Source organism: Hirundo rustica, chromosome 1 (assembly GCF_015227805.2).
Source record: "Hirundo rustica isolate bHirRus1 chromosome 1, bHirRus1.pri.v3, whole genome shotgun sequence".
In the NCBI taxonomy this organism is placed as follows: domain Eukaryota; kingdom Metazoa; phylum Chordata; class Aves; order Passeriformes; family Hirundinidae; genus Hirundo; species Hirundo rustica.
Window position 1 is genome coordinate 121,493,390 of NC_053450.1, and position 18,469 is coordinate 121,511,858.

Sequence of the window (18,469 nt, forward strand, 5' to 3'; positions counted from 1 at the left end):
AATGGAGCTTCAATGGTCTAAATCTAAGGAACACTGCTCTAGTAAGAGGACTGAAGAGGCAATGGTAAGGCAGTATAGTGCAACTCACTATGTGATATTAGGCAAGAAATGAGGATGGGGTTAGATCTTCTGTGGTGATGTAAAAAAATCAGCCTTAAAAAAAAAAGCAGAAAAAAAATTACAGGCTTTCCAGTTATACATTGACCCATGCTTTCTAAAATGAGAAAGCACATTTTGCAATACAAAGGAAACAACTGAAGGTTTATAATTTGTTTCATTGTTACCAAAAAAAAAAAAAAAGCAAGCAGATGCTGCTTCAGGGAAAACATTTAATTCTAGGAATTTCTGTACAACTGACCTCAGCAAACTTTTCCATCTTAGATGGATGACTTCTGCTTGAGACCCTGAACGATTAAGATGCACACACACCTAGAGTAGTTTATTGCAAAACTAATATTGTAACTTAAAAAAAAACCAAACAAAAACAAAAAAACAAACAGATTCTGTACAAGAATACTGTTCAAATGGAATGTGTTAAAATAACATTTATTAATAAATACTTTATAAAATTCTATGTGAATACTAAATTAATAGATTCCTGTTTTAAAATTGCTTTGGTCCTCATGAATTTTCATAAATTCACTCTATACGCTTTTTTTTTAAAAAAGGTATTAGCTGCGAAAAAGCACATTTTGCCTAAACTAAAAGGCTAGTTTTCAACACTAAATATTGTTGCTTAAAAAAATATGAATCCTCAAAAGTTGGGCATTTAACAACAGTTATAGCTGGCTTGTTAGTTAACAGGACTGAGTTCATTAACACTAAATCCACACGCACTGAGGCACTGAACCATTGACTTTCCACTATTCAGAATATGTGCAGCAGACATTTAGCTTCATAGCAGGAATTAACTCCCAACAACATGAAATTCTCCATAAATCACCATCATTATCATGGTCGTTGTCCTTATAAAACACACCATGATAGCACACAAACTACTTGTCTCCCACAGGCAGCGTTATGAATATGGCTTGCATAAATTGACTTGGGGAAGGGGGGCAGGGGTGCCAGAGCTGGATCGCAGCATCATTTCTTTCTGATCAAAGTATTGCAGTTCTCCATGGCGGAGATTTCCAACCTGCTTCCAACATCACACCCACGAGATGCTGTCTATGGTACGGTAACACCTCCTCCTGAACAAGGCACTGGCCAAGGCTCACCATCCGGCGAGTGCCCTGCAGAGTGGATGATGGAAGTGGTCTGAGTTGTCCTTCGCTGGCAGTGGGATAGGGCACAGAGCCTGGTGAGCCTGGCAACAGGCTGGATTGGCAGGGCAAGAGGAAAATGGAGCAGTCTCCAGAAGTAGCTCGTGGAAAAGCAGGATTCCTCCTTGATGGAAAGAGACCAGGAAGTGCATTTAGAGAGTGACGTGCTTAGGAAGAGGCTGCTGCCACTGACCACATGGCAGAGGAATATCCCGGAGACAGAGGGCTGGGGCTTCTCCCGCAGCCCCTGATCAGGCAGCCTCCAGTGCCCAGTTGGACCAGCAGCTTGAGGAAAGGCTGCAGGATCACTCCCCTGGAAAACAAGAGCATTTTAATGTGGAAGCAAATCTGATGAATAATATAAGGTGCCTGGTACTGTTGGTCCTTTTCCCGATGTTACAGCCGATATAAATATGCTGCATGTTGTCTTGGCCTGTGAACCTGCGACAGAGTTACAAGAAGCAATAGCAAATAGCTTTTCATCCTTTACTTATTTCCACATCACTAGCAAGGATTATACCTAAAGGCCAATAGTATAGAGAGGAGACATTTCATTGTAATTACACATTTAGGCCAACATGTGTGGTTGGCTTGCCTAGTTAGCATTAAAAAAAGAAATAATTGAGCTATATATAATACACATCAGTCAAACTGTCAGGTTGCTGAATTTAACAAAACTTAGACAAGGTTTTTGTATTTTTTTCCTTTTTTTTTTTTTTAATGTAGAGGCTTTCATTTTAACAGCTAAATATTTTAATTGAGGAGACTGAATAAAATGAAGCTAAACTGTAATCCTAGTGCAGTGTAGCTCAACTGGGTATTCTGATATTACCAACAACTTTGATTTTTATTTTTTAATGCATTTAAGTGCTACCCATATAGAGGGAAATTTATTTTAAATAACCCTGCAATGGCATTTCCTTTTTGATGGTGAATGATGAAATTCAGATGCAGGGGAAATGCTTATTTGGGTTTTTTACATAGTGGATACTCAGCTGGAACATTTTTCTCGACTGCATATTTGAAAAAAGTTCTCTTGGGAGCCATGATGAAGCAAAACCATTTAGCTATTACAACTGGAGATTAAAAAAAAATTATAGATTCAGTATTTAAAACACTTTAAAAGTATATGTTTGTCTAAAATATAATAGAAAATCATTTACATTTGTATTTTTTCATAATTTTTTTTTGGTTCTTAGACAATATCATCAAGTCAAGATTTACACTGTACATTAAAAGTCTTCTTTTTTTGAATGTATTTGCATAAATGGAAAGTGAGCTGTTAAAGAAAAGAATACTGATAAAAAGTTAGTCACCAAGATAAGAACTAATTCAGCAATGAATGATGCTCAGAAATTTGCTTTCCCTTCCAGGCAGGCCCTGCTCCTTACAGTGCCTCCTCACACTTCAGTTGTTTCACTCTTCCTCCCGCATGGAGGAGACCCACCCTTTAAAAACCCATGACTCCTCCAAAGACCAAAGAAAAAGTCGCTGAGGAAGAGAGCTTTGCTTCAGGACAAAGTGTGTTCGGGGCTAGAGGATTTGCTGGGAATAATGTGAATTTTTCAATTAAAGATGCAGCTCAAAATGTTTGAACATTTTTCACCAGCTCAGAGCCTACTCCCTGGGCAAGCAGCAGGAGGTTTTGCCACTGACAGATTTGAGAGCAAAATCAGTTCCCAACATACAGCAAGGCAGCATAATTAACTGGCATCATCTCTGTCTGATTTTCCCATCAATCACTGGGACCACTCGGGGATGCAAATCAGTTGTGCTGAGGGGCAGGCTCAGAGTCCAAACAAAAACCTTAATTGTGGCATAAGGCTCTTTTCCAGACCCTCTCTGCAGGACTGTATTTTATCCCAAGTGTGGGACTTGGCATTCTTGCAGCATTTTTTAGCCGCTGCTTGCCTTCTAAAAATTATTTAGCGTCCTAAAGAACAATTCCTCACCCGTGGTAAGCGGGTGTTAAGTGCCATTAAAGTCAGTGAAGCTACACTGCTGTCTGCCAGCTTGGGATCAGTCTGTGAACGTTTAAAGGAATGCCTGCAGAGAGCAGGTCTTTCCCTGTGAATTAAAAATGGCATTTTTCCAACTGGTCAGAACCATTACACTGATTTATTTCTCATTTATAGCCCATGAAGCCTGAGGCTGTTAGCTTTCGTTGCTAGAACAACGCGACCAGGTTAGGGAACAGAAGTTTTCTGAATTATTATATACACATGGATTTTCCTACATTAATGACTGGCAGTGCAAAAAATTGCCGTGACTCTCAGGTGTTGCTTGCTATGCCTCTACTGCACCACAGAAGCTTACAGGGTTGCTAGCATCAACACAGCTGGCTCACCGTCCTGCTTCACCTGTGGCTGTGCTGTTTTGGCCTTCCCCTATTTATTAAAAACACTAAATCAGGAGCATTTGTATTTTTAAAAAGCCAAATGCTTGGCGCAGCCCAACTGCGGGTGAAGAGCTAGTGAAAGCAGCAGCCGTGCCGACAGTTTTTAGGTGGGCTTGAAGTTTTTGCTTGCTCATTACCATTGTTTGAGAAAAAGAGGGAAGTGAGAAAGCCTTGGAATGAAAAAAAAAAAAAAAAAAAAAAAAAAAAAAAAAAAAAAAAAAAAAAAAGGCTGGGAAATGAAAAGGGAAGGGAAAAGGAAGGTGTGAGAATAACTGGAGGAGAAAAAGGCCAGGGTAGGGGAGAAAGGAGAAGGGGGAGGGCTGGACAAAAGAGCACGCTATTTGGGCTTGATTTTGTCCTGAAGCCACATCCTATATAACTGCTCTGAAAGAGGCTCTGAATGCGGGACACGGTCTGCTGATAGCACAATGCTAACTCTTTTTTATTATGCTGTCAGCAGATGCCCTCGGTCTATATTTATAGCCTAATTACTCCTAGTTACCTATGTTTGACTCTGTTTAATACTTTTCATGCCTCACATTGGCTAACAAGCTGCAGTTTAACACAACTTTGTATTTCTGAGGCTGCAGGCTAGACTGGTGAGAAGGAAACATGACTTATGTACAGAAACAGTTAGGTTTATAAACAAGTAACTGGTACCAAAAAAATGGAGAAAGCACCAAAGCATTTCTCAAGCTGATAGCATATTAATTGCCTAACTCCCTTTTATGTAACTAAGTATAAAAGACATTTTAATAACTATAAAAATGAAGAGCCAGAGTCTTTCAAGAACTGAGGAATCTTCCAGGCTTGAGTTACAGTTGCACATGTCCTTAGCAGAGAGGACGCTTTGATACGGTACCACACTCCCCCAGCAGTTTCTGATCAACCACTTTTAAAGGATGGGGTTGATGTCTGTTCTGTGGCTGGCGAGCTGGGTGAGAGTGGAGCTTCCCACAACGTCACTGACGGAGGAGGAGGTCGTTATGGTGTTGTGCTGGATGACTTGCTGCTGGGAGCAAGCTGGGACCGGGCTTGCAGGAGGGCTGCTCTCAGGACCTGGGGAGGGAATGAGGACACAGAGACATCACACATTCATTTTTCCATCCAAGTAAAAAACCTAGGCTGGGTGATACTCTTAAAAATACTGATAACCTGAAGCACGCACAAGTCCCAGGATTTCAAAATATAATTACAGTTATCCAACACTCTCAGTCTTAAGATTGTTTTAGGTTTTGTTCTTTTTTTCAAACCAGCTTCTCTGATATCAACCTGACTTCAGGAGTTGAGGCCTTGAAAAAAGTCCAAGACCTTAATAACTGAAACTAATGTTGGGATAAAAAGCCTGATATCTTAAGGTCCTTAAAATCAGTTGGGCTGCTTAAATGCTTTATTTGTTCCAGCAGGAATCGAAATCAGAGTGCAGTGCACTGCAGCACAGAAAATCTCATTCGAGCAACAGCTGATAGGCATGTAATGCAATTATGTATTTTTTCTTTGAGTATTGTTAAAGAGACAGTTGCATAGTGATGCAGAGGAGACAGAAATGGGCTCTATTTTAAGACTATGTCACAATCTAGCAAGCCCCGAGGTGCTTCAGAACCGTTCTAGAATGAAACAGAGAATTTCTCTCTAAATTACTACACTCACAAAATGCATCAACTAGAAAGAATTGATTAAATGCCTCTGTTAACTGAGAATTTTTTTGAAAAAAAAAATAAGAAAAGAAAGAAAGAAAGATGATAATTAAAAAAGAGTTAACAAACCTTGAAAACCTGCGCCAGGCCTGGTCTGTGCCACTGTCAGAGCACAGTACCATTTTCGCTGGAGGGGGCTGTAATGTTTTCCTTTTTAACTTTCCTTTTGAGAGTTATTTTAAGGTTCTGGCAGCGCCGCGCCCAGGAGGACTCTTGCAGGTTTGGAGCTGTGGGTTCAAGCAGGATCCTCCACAGGGGAGTGAGCGTCCATCCGTGTGCATCTCCTTGCCGAAAGGAGGGGTGGGGAAGACTAGCTCTGCTGTGTGGGACGCAAACCGGGGCTTTTTTGGTTTTGAGCGGGGCTGGATAAATAAGGGCAGGAGATTGGATGGCTCGGATGATGTTTGAGAAGACAGGTTCAAGTGATAATATGACCAAGAAGGGGTTCTGGAGGGAAGAATTGGAAGGTTTGCTTTCCTGTGAGGAGTGTGGAGACAGCGCAAACATACCAGCTACTTACTTAGATATCCTTGTGATTCTTTCTGCATAGCTGTTATCGGACAGTCTTTATGTGTTAACAATAACTGTTTCAGCTGTGCTACCTCATTTTTCAGCATGGAAACCTCGTTCTACAGAAGAAAGAGAGACTTTGGTTAGCAACAAAGCTTAAACCAGGCTATTCTGCAAAGCTTAAACCCAAGAATACAAAACCTGCTCCATAACTTTGAAAGAACCTAGCAAAAAAGACATTTGAGCACTTGTGTGCCGGGTTTATGTTAACATTTGTCAGTGACATTATTTTGTAACCTCTGAAGGCAGTCTCACAAATGAACTAACTTCACAGCACCCAAGATACTTAAGGCAATGTTCCAGTCTACTTGGGAAATACCGGGGCTCTCTTCATGAGGCCAGAGGGCAAACCCATGGGGGCAAAGGCTGTGTTGCTGTGCTCAGGGGCACGCTGACTGAGGATGGACTGCTCTCACCTACAGCTCAGTGCCTGGGTGCTGCTCACACCTCTGAGTTTTGTGGGAGAATGTTTTGGAGGAGTGCCATTCTACACATGGTTTTCTGCCCTTGGCAGCACACAGGCACACCACTGCATGAAGCAAAAGTACTGTGCCTACTGTAAGAAGGACAGTACTGTAAGAAAAGCTTTTATCATCTTATTCATGGTATTTTCATCTATCTGGTTCATTTTCCTCACTGATAGACTGATCTATTTGTGCTTCTATCTTGCTGGCTTTGAATGAGGGTTTAACTACATGCCCTGCTATGAAAAAAATTTTTACAGATTTGTTAATGGCACTTAAAAAAAAAAGAAATCGCCACAAAAAGCAGTGACAAGGAAAGAAAATAAATACAACTCCATCTAGTGAAGGTTTCTAAATCCCAAGACAGCTTTTTCCTGGCTTATCCCGTTAAAATGTAATTATTTCTTTAATTGAAGCGCACACATCTTGATTAAGAGACTGATTATGCCTTAGCTCCCGCTAGGAGCTGACTGTGCATGGGCAGCCCCAAAGGCACCATCAGTCAAGCACAAAGAGCCCCTCTGTGTCTCCAGGGGCGCAGACAGTGGCTCGCACCTGAAGCTGCATGTTTGTCTGGGTGAGCTCTTCTGCTTTCTTTTCCAGTGACATCACCCAGACCTTCCTCTTCTGTCTGCAGCGCGTGGCAGCGGCTCGGTTCCTTTCCAGAAATTTCCGCCTCCTCTCATCTGGGTCTTCGTCCACCACTCTCCTCCGGCGACCTCCAGTCGGCTGTGGCGGCTGTACCGTCTGCGTGGGCTGCATCTGCTGCGCCGCCGGCGAAACCTGCAGGGCAAGAAGACGTTTTGCAGGGGGTGGTGAGGGGGGGAAGTTACAGAGGGGGATGCTGAACTGGGAAGGGAAATCTCACACACTCTGCCTGCTCCCCAGCAAGGTCTGCAACAGGCTCAAGTCAAAAGCTGCACCTAGTGCCACTGAAAGCAGCTGCTGGCAAATTCTTGCCACATTCAAAGGAGAGATTTTTTTTAAATGATCCTCTGAATATTTTTTCTCCCTAGAATATGTTCAGAAAAACATTCACTTAGATGCATTCTCTGCCACCACCTATTTCAAACCAGGAATGGCCAGTTTGCCTCAGGATCTGTTTTGATCAAGGCAGAGGACTGTAGTGGTCTAATTTCTGTGTCTCTTTTTCTCCCCTTGGCCCCCAATTGCCTCCAAAATTTCAGGCCATTTCTATTTCCCAAGATTCACCATCTCCATCTCAATCTTTGCCGTCTTTGGAAACAGGAGCTGCAGAACTCTGTGCACTTGCATGGAACTGGGAAGCTGTGGGCTGGGATTGTGCAAGGGCAACAGAACCTGCTTGGCTGAACCTGTGTTTTGATGAATTGAGCTTGAACCTGTGTTTTGATGTTCCTGCACTGTGTGGATAAGGAATATTCCTCTTACCAGTTTCCATTTGACCTCTGTGCTGTACTTTTTTTTATTCAATTTATCCCTGGCTTTGAGAGTAGGGAAATACCATATCCAGTCCACTGCTACAAAACTATGGAAAAACCCTGTATTTATGCTTTTTCAAGTGCAGGGGAATATTGATCTTGCTACTGAAAGTAACTGTCCCACAACAGTACAGAAAAGGTGCATGGTGGGGGCAGCGCCAAGTAAACTATTCTCCAGCTGACTCCTGGGCAGATGGAACATTCCCTGTCGGGAACTAGAGCCAGGTTAAATGTTCAACTGCCTGGGAACAGGACTACTTTCCTGCCTCTCTGTGGCACCCAGGCTACAGGGCCCTGGAGACACCCTCTCTCCCCCTCTGCTTGGGGTCTGGGAGCCCAGTCCATGGATTCTCTTGCTCACACATTGCTGCTGCCACTCCTGCACAGTCTGGAATAGTCTGGAACCTTGAATTGTTCACTCAAAATTAGCCCTCTTGTTCTGGCAAGGGCCCAAACCTCCAAGGTGCTTCCTTTTGACTCCAGGGAGTGGACGTACTCAGTGCTTTGTCAGACTGAGCCCTGAATTTCAATTGCTGCAATTAATGTGTTTGCCTAACACCTCTGTCTGTCTCAATTAAAATGATACTATCGTCTTGAGTCTTGAGAAGTTGAGGTGTCTTTTCTGTCTAGAATCTAGTTTGCTCCCTCCCCCAGCTGACTTGTGGCAATTACAGTGGCAATTTTATGTGTAATTATTCTGTACATCTGATAAGACTTTTTGCATAAAGCCAAATTTATTCCCAGCTTCATATTGCACTCTCAGGGAATCTCTCTCACAGGAGCAGGGAAAAAAAAAAAAATAAATTTAAGAATAACTTTCTAAAATTAAGTAAGCCACCCCATATTTTCTGACTGATTTTTAAAATTTCAGCTTGCATGAACTCCATATGTTTGCTGATAAAATCTTCAACATGCTGTCCACACTGAGGGTTGGAGTGCCAGGTCCATGGCAGCTGCAGTGGGCACAGCCCCCATTCTCACCATCATCCCCCGGCTTCTGCCAAGACGCTGCTGCCAAGGGATTCCAGCTGCTCCCTGTCCACCAGGGCTGGGCATGCTGCCTCTTTAGCAGTACGTCTGAGTGCAGAGGTCTCAGAAGTACCTTTTAATGTCAACATCTCATCAAAGACCTTTCATTTTCTCACACATAACACCTTTCGAGACTTCAGAGATCTGTTATTTGTTTCATTATCCCCTTTTCCTCCTTTTCCATTCAGCTTTAAAAATTCTTACTTTTTAACTCTCTCAGTGAAGTCTGGCACAAAGGCAGAAAAAGGTAACTATACATTTTTTTTTCTTTTTAATTCCTCTCATATGGTCATTTTCTCCTGAATAACTGAGTAATTTTATTTTCAGAATATACCAGGCAGTCTCCGGATAGTCAGAGTGCATTTTCAGAACAACAAAATCTTCTCTCCATCTCAGGAAGATATTAATTACAAGGGCTGCCATTATTCCACTAATAATGTCATGTGGGATAATTAACTGACTCTTACTTGAAAGCTCTTAGCAATGAAATATGTTAGACTATATCTTAGTAACCGTCTAAGCATCATTCTCAAGCAGGATTTCATCGCCCTGCCTAGGACATAGGAAAGAAAACAAACTAAATATAAAAATATAGGTTAATTTCGGTGTTCTTAGAGGATGCTAATCACATATCCATAATGAAGATGAACATAGGACAGCTGAGAGAATGAAATGGCATCCAAATTCCAACTCTGCTTGAGCTATTACTCTGCCAAGTTTGATATAAAGAAATCTTTAGAGGACCAATGCAGAATAATATAATTTTTGTAGCAGTTGAGGCAGCATAGCTAGAACTTGATAAAATATTTCTCTTTCTCAGAAAGATGCCTATCAGAAGCTGATTTCTACTTTTATCCAATATTTATTTCTGTTCTTTGCAATTTACCCCAAAACTAATACCCATTCACTTATTCTAATAAAACATAATGCCTTGGGGTTCTGTGTATCAAAATGGTAGCTGAAAAGCATGACATGAATTCTAACATTGCAGAAGGGCACAGTGCAGAATAACAACAGTTTCAGCATGGGAGTATGCAGCTTACAGCAGCATGGACCAAGCTGTCATTTGGCAGGTGGTTTGGAATGGAAGAATCTGGCTCAGAAGAATAAGAAGGTTAATAATTAGAAAATCGCACCATAAAATTAATGTCTGCCCGAGCAATCTGATCCCCAAAGAAGCCATTACCATGGGGACTATGGATGAGCTTTGAAAGTAATAACTATGTGGTTATTACTCAGCAAACCCTTCTTTTCTCCCCTCTAATGCATCTGTTCAGAAATCACTATTGCCTTTGCTCCAGAGGAGCAGATGCACAGCAAGAGCTCTGCTGCCTGGGGAAGCCACTGACTCTGGGATTCCTACTCCATCACTCTCTGTCTGATCCCCTTGGTGACCCTTACACTTATGGACGACGTGAAGATCTCCTTGATCTCCCATGGGGTTTGTTGCCCCCAGAGACATACTGTACATGGCAAAGCTTATCTGTCTGCACGGACCTAGCTCCAGAGACTGTGTAGTGCTGGACATGAGGTGACCCTGACACAGCTTTGTGGCTGCCAGTCAGCCCACCTACCCACGTGCCTGTATCTCTTCTTGCCTGCCTGAGAGTCTTTTGTGGTGCCTAGCTAGCAGAGAACACAAAGCACAAGAAGTTGAAGCTGTCCTAAGCGGTAAGAAAGTCAAGGTCCCTGTTCAAGTGTGTCCAGAGGAAGGCTATTGGCTTACTGATCTTATCCCTAAAACTGTGAGGTTTGTTTACCCATAGCAGCTGTTATCCCCAGTAGTTTTGTCTTCACCCATTTAAAGTGGTACTGTGGATGTCTTCCAGCAGTGCTCCATACCATGGGATCTGATGCCCTCAACTGCATTAACATGTTTATCCTCCCAACCACTCAATGAAGGTTAAGTGACTTCCCCCATGTCATCCATGGAGTCCTCAGCTGGCTAAGCACAACTTTATCCTTACTCTCTCAGGGATCTCCAATACAGCAATCAGGTTACTTTTGGTTTCTCTGATATGAGATGATGTCTTTTTTATTGGAGTTTTTAAACAACTCCAAGGAAAATAGCTCATTAACAGATGGGAAAATAATTGAATTCACAAAGTAAAAACTGAAGTAAACTTAGGAAAGCTCTGGACATCCTCTCACAGGGGAGTCTGCTGCTCTTACTTAGATTGTTTCCCTAAAGCTGACAATTCATTTTACATTAGCAAATACTTTAGGGAAATCCCATGTGCTTGCAGACTCTGCAGTAATAAAGCTAGATGTTAGTAAATAGTTAATGTTGTGGGACACTGGGATGCCAGCCAAATACTCTCATTTTCTTTAATGTTTTCTAAGAGCTTGTCTGAAAGGTATTTGCAAGCAACACAATACTTAATAGATTGAACTTCTTATGGCTGGCATTCCTCTTTGTCCTCCCATTCCATGCACTGCCTGTTTGTCTTCCTTAACTTTGCTCTTCAGACCTGTTACAGTGACTGCTCCCAGAGCTTTATTTTTCTTGTGCAATCCTGATGCAGAAGCCTATCATCTTAAGACATTAATAGAATTCCTCTTAAAAGTAACTCTTCTAAAGTTTGTGCTCACTAGATCATTAGTTCAAGAAACATTCAGTTCAGATATTGAATTATCCAAATTGCTGAAGCCAATATACCTGATCCAAAAAATTGAGTCCTCCACCTCATTCAGTGGAGACTTTCACTGACTTGTCACATGAATACAAGTCTAAATTGCCTTTGTTTAAATATCTCTCCTTGGACTTTCTTCACCCTCTTTTTCCTCCTGCCACAACATGCACCAACAGTTGTCTGTACTCAGTGCAGAATGTCTTTCTCTCATTCTATGCAGACGTCTGTCCTCTTCATAGAGTCTGGATCATTTCATCTTTTTTAAGACAGTATATTCTAACTTAGAACTACCTCTAATATCTCCAGTCTTGGACACCACCCCACCCCCCCCTCCTCCACACACACCAGTGGCATTTCATTTCACTAAAGACTTTGTTATGTATTTCTGCAGGTAGAACTCATACAGCTTGTTAAATCTTGGCCTGAGAAGCACAAGAAGATTCAAGCACATAAAGCAACATATATAATATGCCAATCTCTGTAATAAACCTCATCCATAAAAGGGTATGTGGCAATCTGCAGAGCTCAGAGCACCGAAAAGCCTTGGAGCTCCTTATAAAGTAAGAAATTACAAATGTCTAGTAAATTAGGCAGCAAAACAAGTTGTTGCTTCGCTCCATTTTCTAAATAAAGTTTTAGCATCCCCATCACCATTAGCAGACATTTACAAGTAGCCTGAGGGGCTTGTATCTAGCAAGACATGCACGCAAGAAGAAACAATACTGAGATCAGGTTTTAACTCCACCCAAGAGCAAAACTCAGCAATGCAGCAGGACACGAAGGTCTACCTGTGCTTGTCCACCCGAGTGCAGCGGGGGGTGCGGTGAGGTCTGGTGGTGTGCTGGGTGTGTGTGAAGGTGCGAGTGGGAGTGGTGGTGGGGATGGTTTTGCTGGTGATGAGGCTGAGGATGAGGATGGTGTGCCGGATGCTGGTGCTGATGTGGGTATGAGTGATGAGGTGGCAGCGTCTGGTGCTGATGAGGATGTGAGTGCATATGATGGTGTGGTGTCTGGTCCTGTCGCGAGCTCATCATTTCCATCATGTGGCCCATGGTGTTCATATTCCCATTTGACATGGCGGCAGGATGATGACTCAGTGCTGCCTTCAATCTCTGGAACAGAACAAGGCAGAAAATTCAACATTTGTACACAGTAATCTGACCAATCAGAAATGCTGTCGCAGAAATTGTGCCCCGTCTTGTTTTGAGATTTATGTAGTTTTTCTCTTGCTGCTCCCTTGATAAAAGGCGTCTTATTTCACTTTGAGAAAGAACATATTATTGAGCTCTAATCTAGTTTTCCACTGCAAATATTTAAAGATACAAATGTCTGAACTGAAATTTAACAGTTACACATTTCAAACTGTGCTTCTGAGGAAAAATAACTGTCTCACTGGCCAGCTTAGTAAGGTTACCTTCAACAAGCTTTTATTCTCGCAATTTTTAAAAATGAAACTGATTAAAATCAAGATGCAACAAAGTGCCTGTCTTCAGATATTATTTAAAAGAAACATTGGAAAATACATTGCATTGATGTGTTTTTCAAATTCAAGTGTTCTAGTACCCAGCCTGTTCTTTCATCATAAAGATGGGAAAATAATGAGGGTGGCTTCAACCTGATCCTCTTTCTTTGCTGAAAAGCTCAAGCGTGTGTTGTCCTGTTGTCACTTGGTTCCTTCTCTCTGTTTTGTATGCCACATGTAACTGTATTGCGCCATGGAATCTGACTAGGGCAAAACTTTCCTTAGTATCAATGGGACTTCTTCACTTTTATCTGAACACAAGTAAAGGCCAGTGGGAAAGGGTGAAATTCGGTCAGTTTTGGACTGCAGCATAGAGCCTTTGTGTACAAAGGACATTGTGGAAAGACAGAGTGAAAAAGTTCCCTTTCAGCACAATTACAGGGTCATCCCAAAGTTGTGAGCTGTTCCAGCACACAATCACCTTGCTGATGTCATTTGACTCTTAGACTACTGAAATCGCTGGCATCCTCCACGAGTGTACCAAAGATAGAGCCTCACAGATACCGGCTAGGAGAAGAGTTTCTTCCAAACCCAGAGAAGCCTCCTTCACATCCATGGTTCTGCTTCTTGCTCAACATAGAAGATTATCTACAGGCAGCCACCCAACACCTCTTTAAGTCTTTATATTTCCGAAGAAGTCAATTGATTTACTCTCACTAATGCAAGTAATTAGCAGAAAATGTTAAGATAAAAAAGAAAGGGAGGAGGTGTATGGTATCACTTGATGCCAGACCAGCACAATTTGAATAATCCAACTACCTCATAACTCATTATCCAGCCAGAGGATAGAACAAATAGCAGAGAGCTCATTTGTAGGAGATGTCACGTCACCATAAGACAGTCAGTAAAAAAATGCAGTGGTAAGAGGCAGAGAGGTGAATGGTAGGAGGCATAGAGGTGAGCCTTTCCACATAACAATATCTGTCTGTGGGTCAGAAGATCCTATAAGCCAATGTGACAAAAAATGCCAGCAGAGGAACAATGGCCAGGCTGAGCTGCATTTTAGTTCTGTCTTTAAAGCAAAAAGAGTGACTGCCAGGACACTTAGAACCTACAGATGGGGATTTCAGTCTATTTCGTACTGAAATAACATCTGTCTGTTGCACCACTGCAAGGCCACAGGTGAAAGCTTCTGTGGTCAAAGCTGTTACTGTACTGTGTTTGTACAACCGTGAATGAGAAAGAAACAATTCCTTAAGGGAAAGAAAAAAAAAAAAAAAAAAAAGAAAAATAGAGGAAAAAAGAAGGTTATGGAAGGCAAAAAGAAGTAACATTAAATTCAAAGTCTCATCCTCAAGTTTTTGTATGCACATGCTTTTTTAGACTTCATGAATGTCATTATATGGAGACAATCTAATAGCTCTATTAATCTAAATTTGATTACTTCTGTCACTAATGATCAACTGGCTGACCAAGACTTAAATATATATATATACATATAATATATGTATTTGCAAAACACATCTCAGTTTGCAAGAATGAAGTCTAGACTGATGTCTTTTAAGAAGGCTCCTTAAAAAAGTCTATCAAACCATGACTACATGGCATGTGTCCCATCCTGATGATCTTCTCAAAAACAGAGATCAAAGGTCACTGTGCCAGTGAGGTTAAGTACCTCCTTCTCTACTTCTAAAGTCTGAACAGAGGGCAATCTAATACCAATAGCAGTAACCCATCTGAGCATCAAATGGAGGACTGGAGCAGCTGTTGTCCTGAATGTTCCTGTATTCCAGTGCTACCATGGTTACTGCAAGCAGCTCCTCACAATGCTCAGACTAACTGGTGTTACCCGGGAGTGTATTAGGAAAAATAATGGGGAAAAATGCATTAAGAAGTCAAGTCTTTCTCTGTGTCATGTTTCTTCAAAACTCACTTTTCATGGAGTTGAGCCACCATGCACATCTAAGCCAAAGCACAACCAAAAGTTGTTGTAACTGTTTTCTGAATCTAAATTCAAAATAACCAAGCTCTCATTAGCCAGCAGTTTTATGTGACAAATACCTTACAAAATCTACCATGTCTATTTGTCAAAGACCTCTGAAACTGAACTACAGTATGTCATCTAAACTGCAGACTTTCAAAGCTCCAAAAAAAAAAGAGGGAAAAATTTAATCTGTTAATAAACTTTTTTTTTTTTTTTTTTCAGCTGTAAAAACTGAGGCTTACTAGTGTGGTGCAACTTCAAGGAGAATAAATTATTTTGTTTTCTTTCTGTAGCCTTTCTACCATATCCATTTATTTGAGATAGCAAATCAAGAGAGACAGTGAGAGGTCTGACATGCAGCTGGTTTCAGTCAATAGGGGTCATTTCCATTTGGTCTGTGTATTTTACAAGCTCCTTGTTCACTGTTCCCAATGGGAGGGTGGGCCAGCTGCCCTGGATCCCAGTCCTGGTAAGAAACCAGCTCTCTACATCATCCTGTCCCAGGGCAGAAGCAGCCTTCGCCTCCCTTTAACTGCATGCTTAGATCAGCTCTGCAGCAGCGAGAGTTCTGTCCATGCCCACATCTGGAGCAGCCTCAATCTTCCAATAACAAGTCACTGCTGCCCATCAGAAACATTCAGGGAACGAATAAACTTTTTTTTTCATCTAGTCTTCAGTGAGATCAATTGTTTTCGATGTTTTGGTTAGAGCAGAGGGAGGGAAAATCACCAGAACTTGGTAAACTCTTTGCACTGAGTATGTTAGCGCTCCAAGGGCAGGCTGCAGTTTTGTTATTGTTTCTTTTATGTGTGCTAATTGCAAGCAGCTGTTTTAGTTTAGTGTCAAATAAAATGTGATGGCATAAAAATTGAGCTTAGTGGACTGACGACACCACCAAATCCCCTCTACAATGAAATGGTAACCCAAGATCCAATTCTGCGGCCGTTCAGTTTTTTCAGGAACTGTGTGACTGACTTCACCGTGTGTTCCCTGTACAGAACAGAGAACTGTTCCTTATGGCAATGCCCCTAACTGACAAATTTACTCTGAAGCCACCCCACTGAATGCCAGATGAAGGTAACACCTTGAAGAAGTTATCCTTGTACCTGGAGTATTGGGGGTTTTTGGAAACAAGAGTTTTCACAGTGCTTCCTCCACCTAAAGACTGACATCATGGTGCAGTTAATTACTTGATGTTTCCTTTTATCAACACAGATCCTAACTTATACACTGAACATCTCTGGACAAACCCCAAATCTGCCAAAAATAACCTTCAAGCACTTGAGATCCTGAATGAAAAACAGTATCAGCTTCTCTAACACTTCTGTTATTCTGGATCTTGCTGCTTTCTAATTTTCCTCAACTGTGAAGTGGATTTCAAAGTTGGCTTGGCTTTTGCCCTACCTTTCTTTTTCAAAAATTGTTAGTGAAAAACAGACAGCATTTTCTTCAGTTTGTTAAAAGGAGAAGAAAACCCAAGAAACTGTAAATTTGGAGGTTGCTTTTCCCACATTTAAAAATGCAAATAGTTTTGTGAGTTTCATATATAATATGTAATATAGAATATAGAATAAGATATATTCTATATGATAATATTTAATCAATATTTATAATATTTATATAATGTTATATTTAAAACAGGCTGTACATATTATATGCCATAATCTGTATATGACTATAAGATACAACTTTCTCCCATTCATCTCTCAGTAGAGAAATTACAACAATCTTCAATTTTACAGGTGGTCTGTGCTTGCATCAAACAATAAGCTACTATAACACCCAGCTGAATTTCAGGTTGAGACAGACATGGAATGCTGCTTTTGAATAGGATTGAATTGTTCCAAATAAGTATGCATTGCTGCACTCAGAAAAAAAAGCTCTCTTCCCTTCTGGTCTACACGCCCGAATCCCACTAAATTAGAAAGAGACAAGACCAGCTGCAGTATCTAGTTAATGTCTAGTATATTCTTATCTGGAGATTATATCAGACCCCGGAAGGCACATGAAATATGATCTCAAAGATATTTTCTTGCACTAGTGACTGTGATTCTAGTCGCTATTATACAAGCGCTCAATAAGTTCCCCACAGGGGACAGAAGAGTCTAGAGAGGGGTGGGAAATAGGAAAGGATTACAGACATCAAGCATCGCCACACATCTGCAATTCAGCAGCAACCTCAGGGTAATGATCTTGATTAGCCAAACTTCATGGCAAGCATACCATTGACTTCAGTGTCACTAATATCGCTTTCTCATCTGCAATAGTGAAGCTTTCCTTTTAACTCTCTCATTAAGCATCATACCCAAAATTAATACACAGAGTTAAGCCAGTGACAGCTCAAGCTGTGAACAGAACTTGACCCATTGCATTTCAGAGCATCACACCAAAATTTATCCTTTCCCTTAACTATGACTGTGATAAGAGAACTTAGCATAAATGTCACCCAGGTCTTTTACAGTTGGCTGCTGACAAGCATTTCACAGTGTAAATAACAGAAACCGCTCTTTGCAAATGTTCCAGTCACATTCATAAAAGTAAATTGGAAGCGATTCATCTCCACTCAATAAATGAACTGCAGATACTTAGGAGCACATTTCAGAGACCGGCAATTAGAAAGTCTCTGATGCCACATTAAATGCTTTCTCTTACATTTCTTGTGCAGTAAAATACAGTCCTGCCTATTGATGGAAGGAGGAGTAAGATGTGTGAGAAGGACATGAAATCCAGAACTGAAGCGACACATTACACTAATGTAAAGAGAAAAGTGGGATACATTTAATTCACAACCCGCCAGTAAACAGTGCCAAATTGCTAATCTTTGAATTATTCCCAGGCTGTTTGGCAAATCTGAATTATACTTTCCCCTCCTTTTGTGCTTTCTTCCCTACTTAGTCGGATTTTGTAACAACATGAACAATGGATCATCATGCAGCCTTCAGTGCAGCTCAGCCTCTAATAAAAACAACAAATTTTTCTCCCTTGTATTTCCAAATGCAAACTGAATTAAACTTCAGCAGAAAGCAGCAAGAATCAACTGCGGACAATCAAAGCAGCAATAAAACTACTAGACACCATGCTGCTCAAGGACGGGTCAGCTGCAAGAGCTGCTCCAGTGTCCCTGAGCTGGGGGCACAGGGGAGCCCTGAGCAGCCACGCTGCCCACTGACATCAGCCCCAGTGACGGACGACTCTCTGCGTGACTGACAATTTTAAGCAATCCAATGCAGGTCAAAGCCAGGATGACCCAAGGGTATTCTGTCGGAACTGCCATCTTCTGGTGATGGCATTTCATTGAGAAGAGCCGCAGCTCCAGGGACAGCAGAAAAACTAAGTTACATCCCAGCTCCACCCATCAATTTCCTTCTGCTCATCTCAGAACACCTTGCAAAAGCGATAAGTACCAGTATCCTTGTGAAATGCACCACCTTTTTAAGGATTAGAAAAAGACTGAATTCTATGTTCCTACTCTACATGTATTCTTAATGAACAAGTAAATTATAATCA

General features: G+C 41.4%; 1 protein-coding gene across 2 annotated transcripts in view; it reads right to left on the reverse strand.

Moving 5' to 3' along the window:
- Positions 1-584: 584 nt before the first annotated feature.
- Positions 585-18,469, reverse strand: part of CREB5 (cAMP responsive element binding protein 5) — a 235,365-nt gene continuing 217,480 nt past the window's right edge. For both annotated transcript variants that reach the window (XM_040084092.2, XM_040084101.2), the window contains 4 exons: positions 12,305-12,628; positions 6,950-7,177; positions 5,881-5,989; positions 585-4,722 (listed from right to left, as the gene is read on the reverse strand). In XM_040084092.2, coding sequence (XP_039940026.1) covers positions 4,559-4,722; positions 5,881-5,989; positions 6,950-7,177; positions 12,305-12,628 — 825 coding nt within the window. In that variant the 3' untranslated portion in view covers positions 585-4,558. The remainder of the gene's footprint in view (positions 4,723-5,880; positions 5,990-6,949; positions 7,178-12,304; positions 12,629-18,469) is intronic.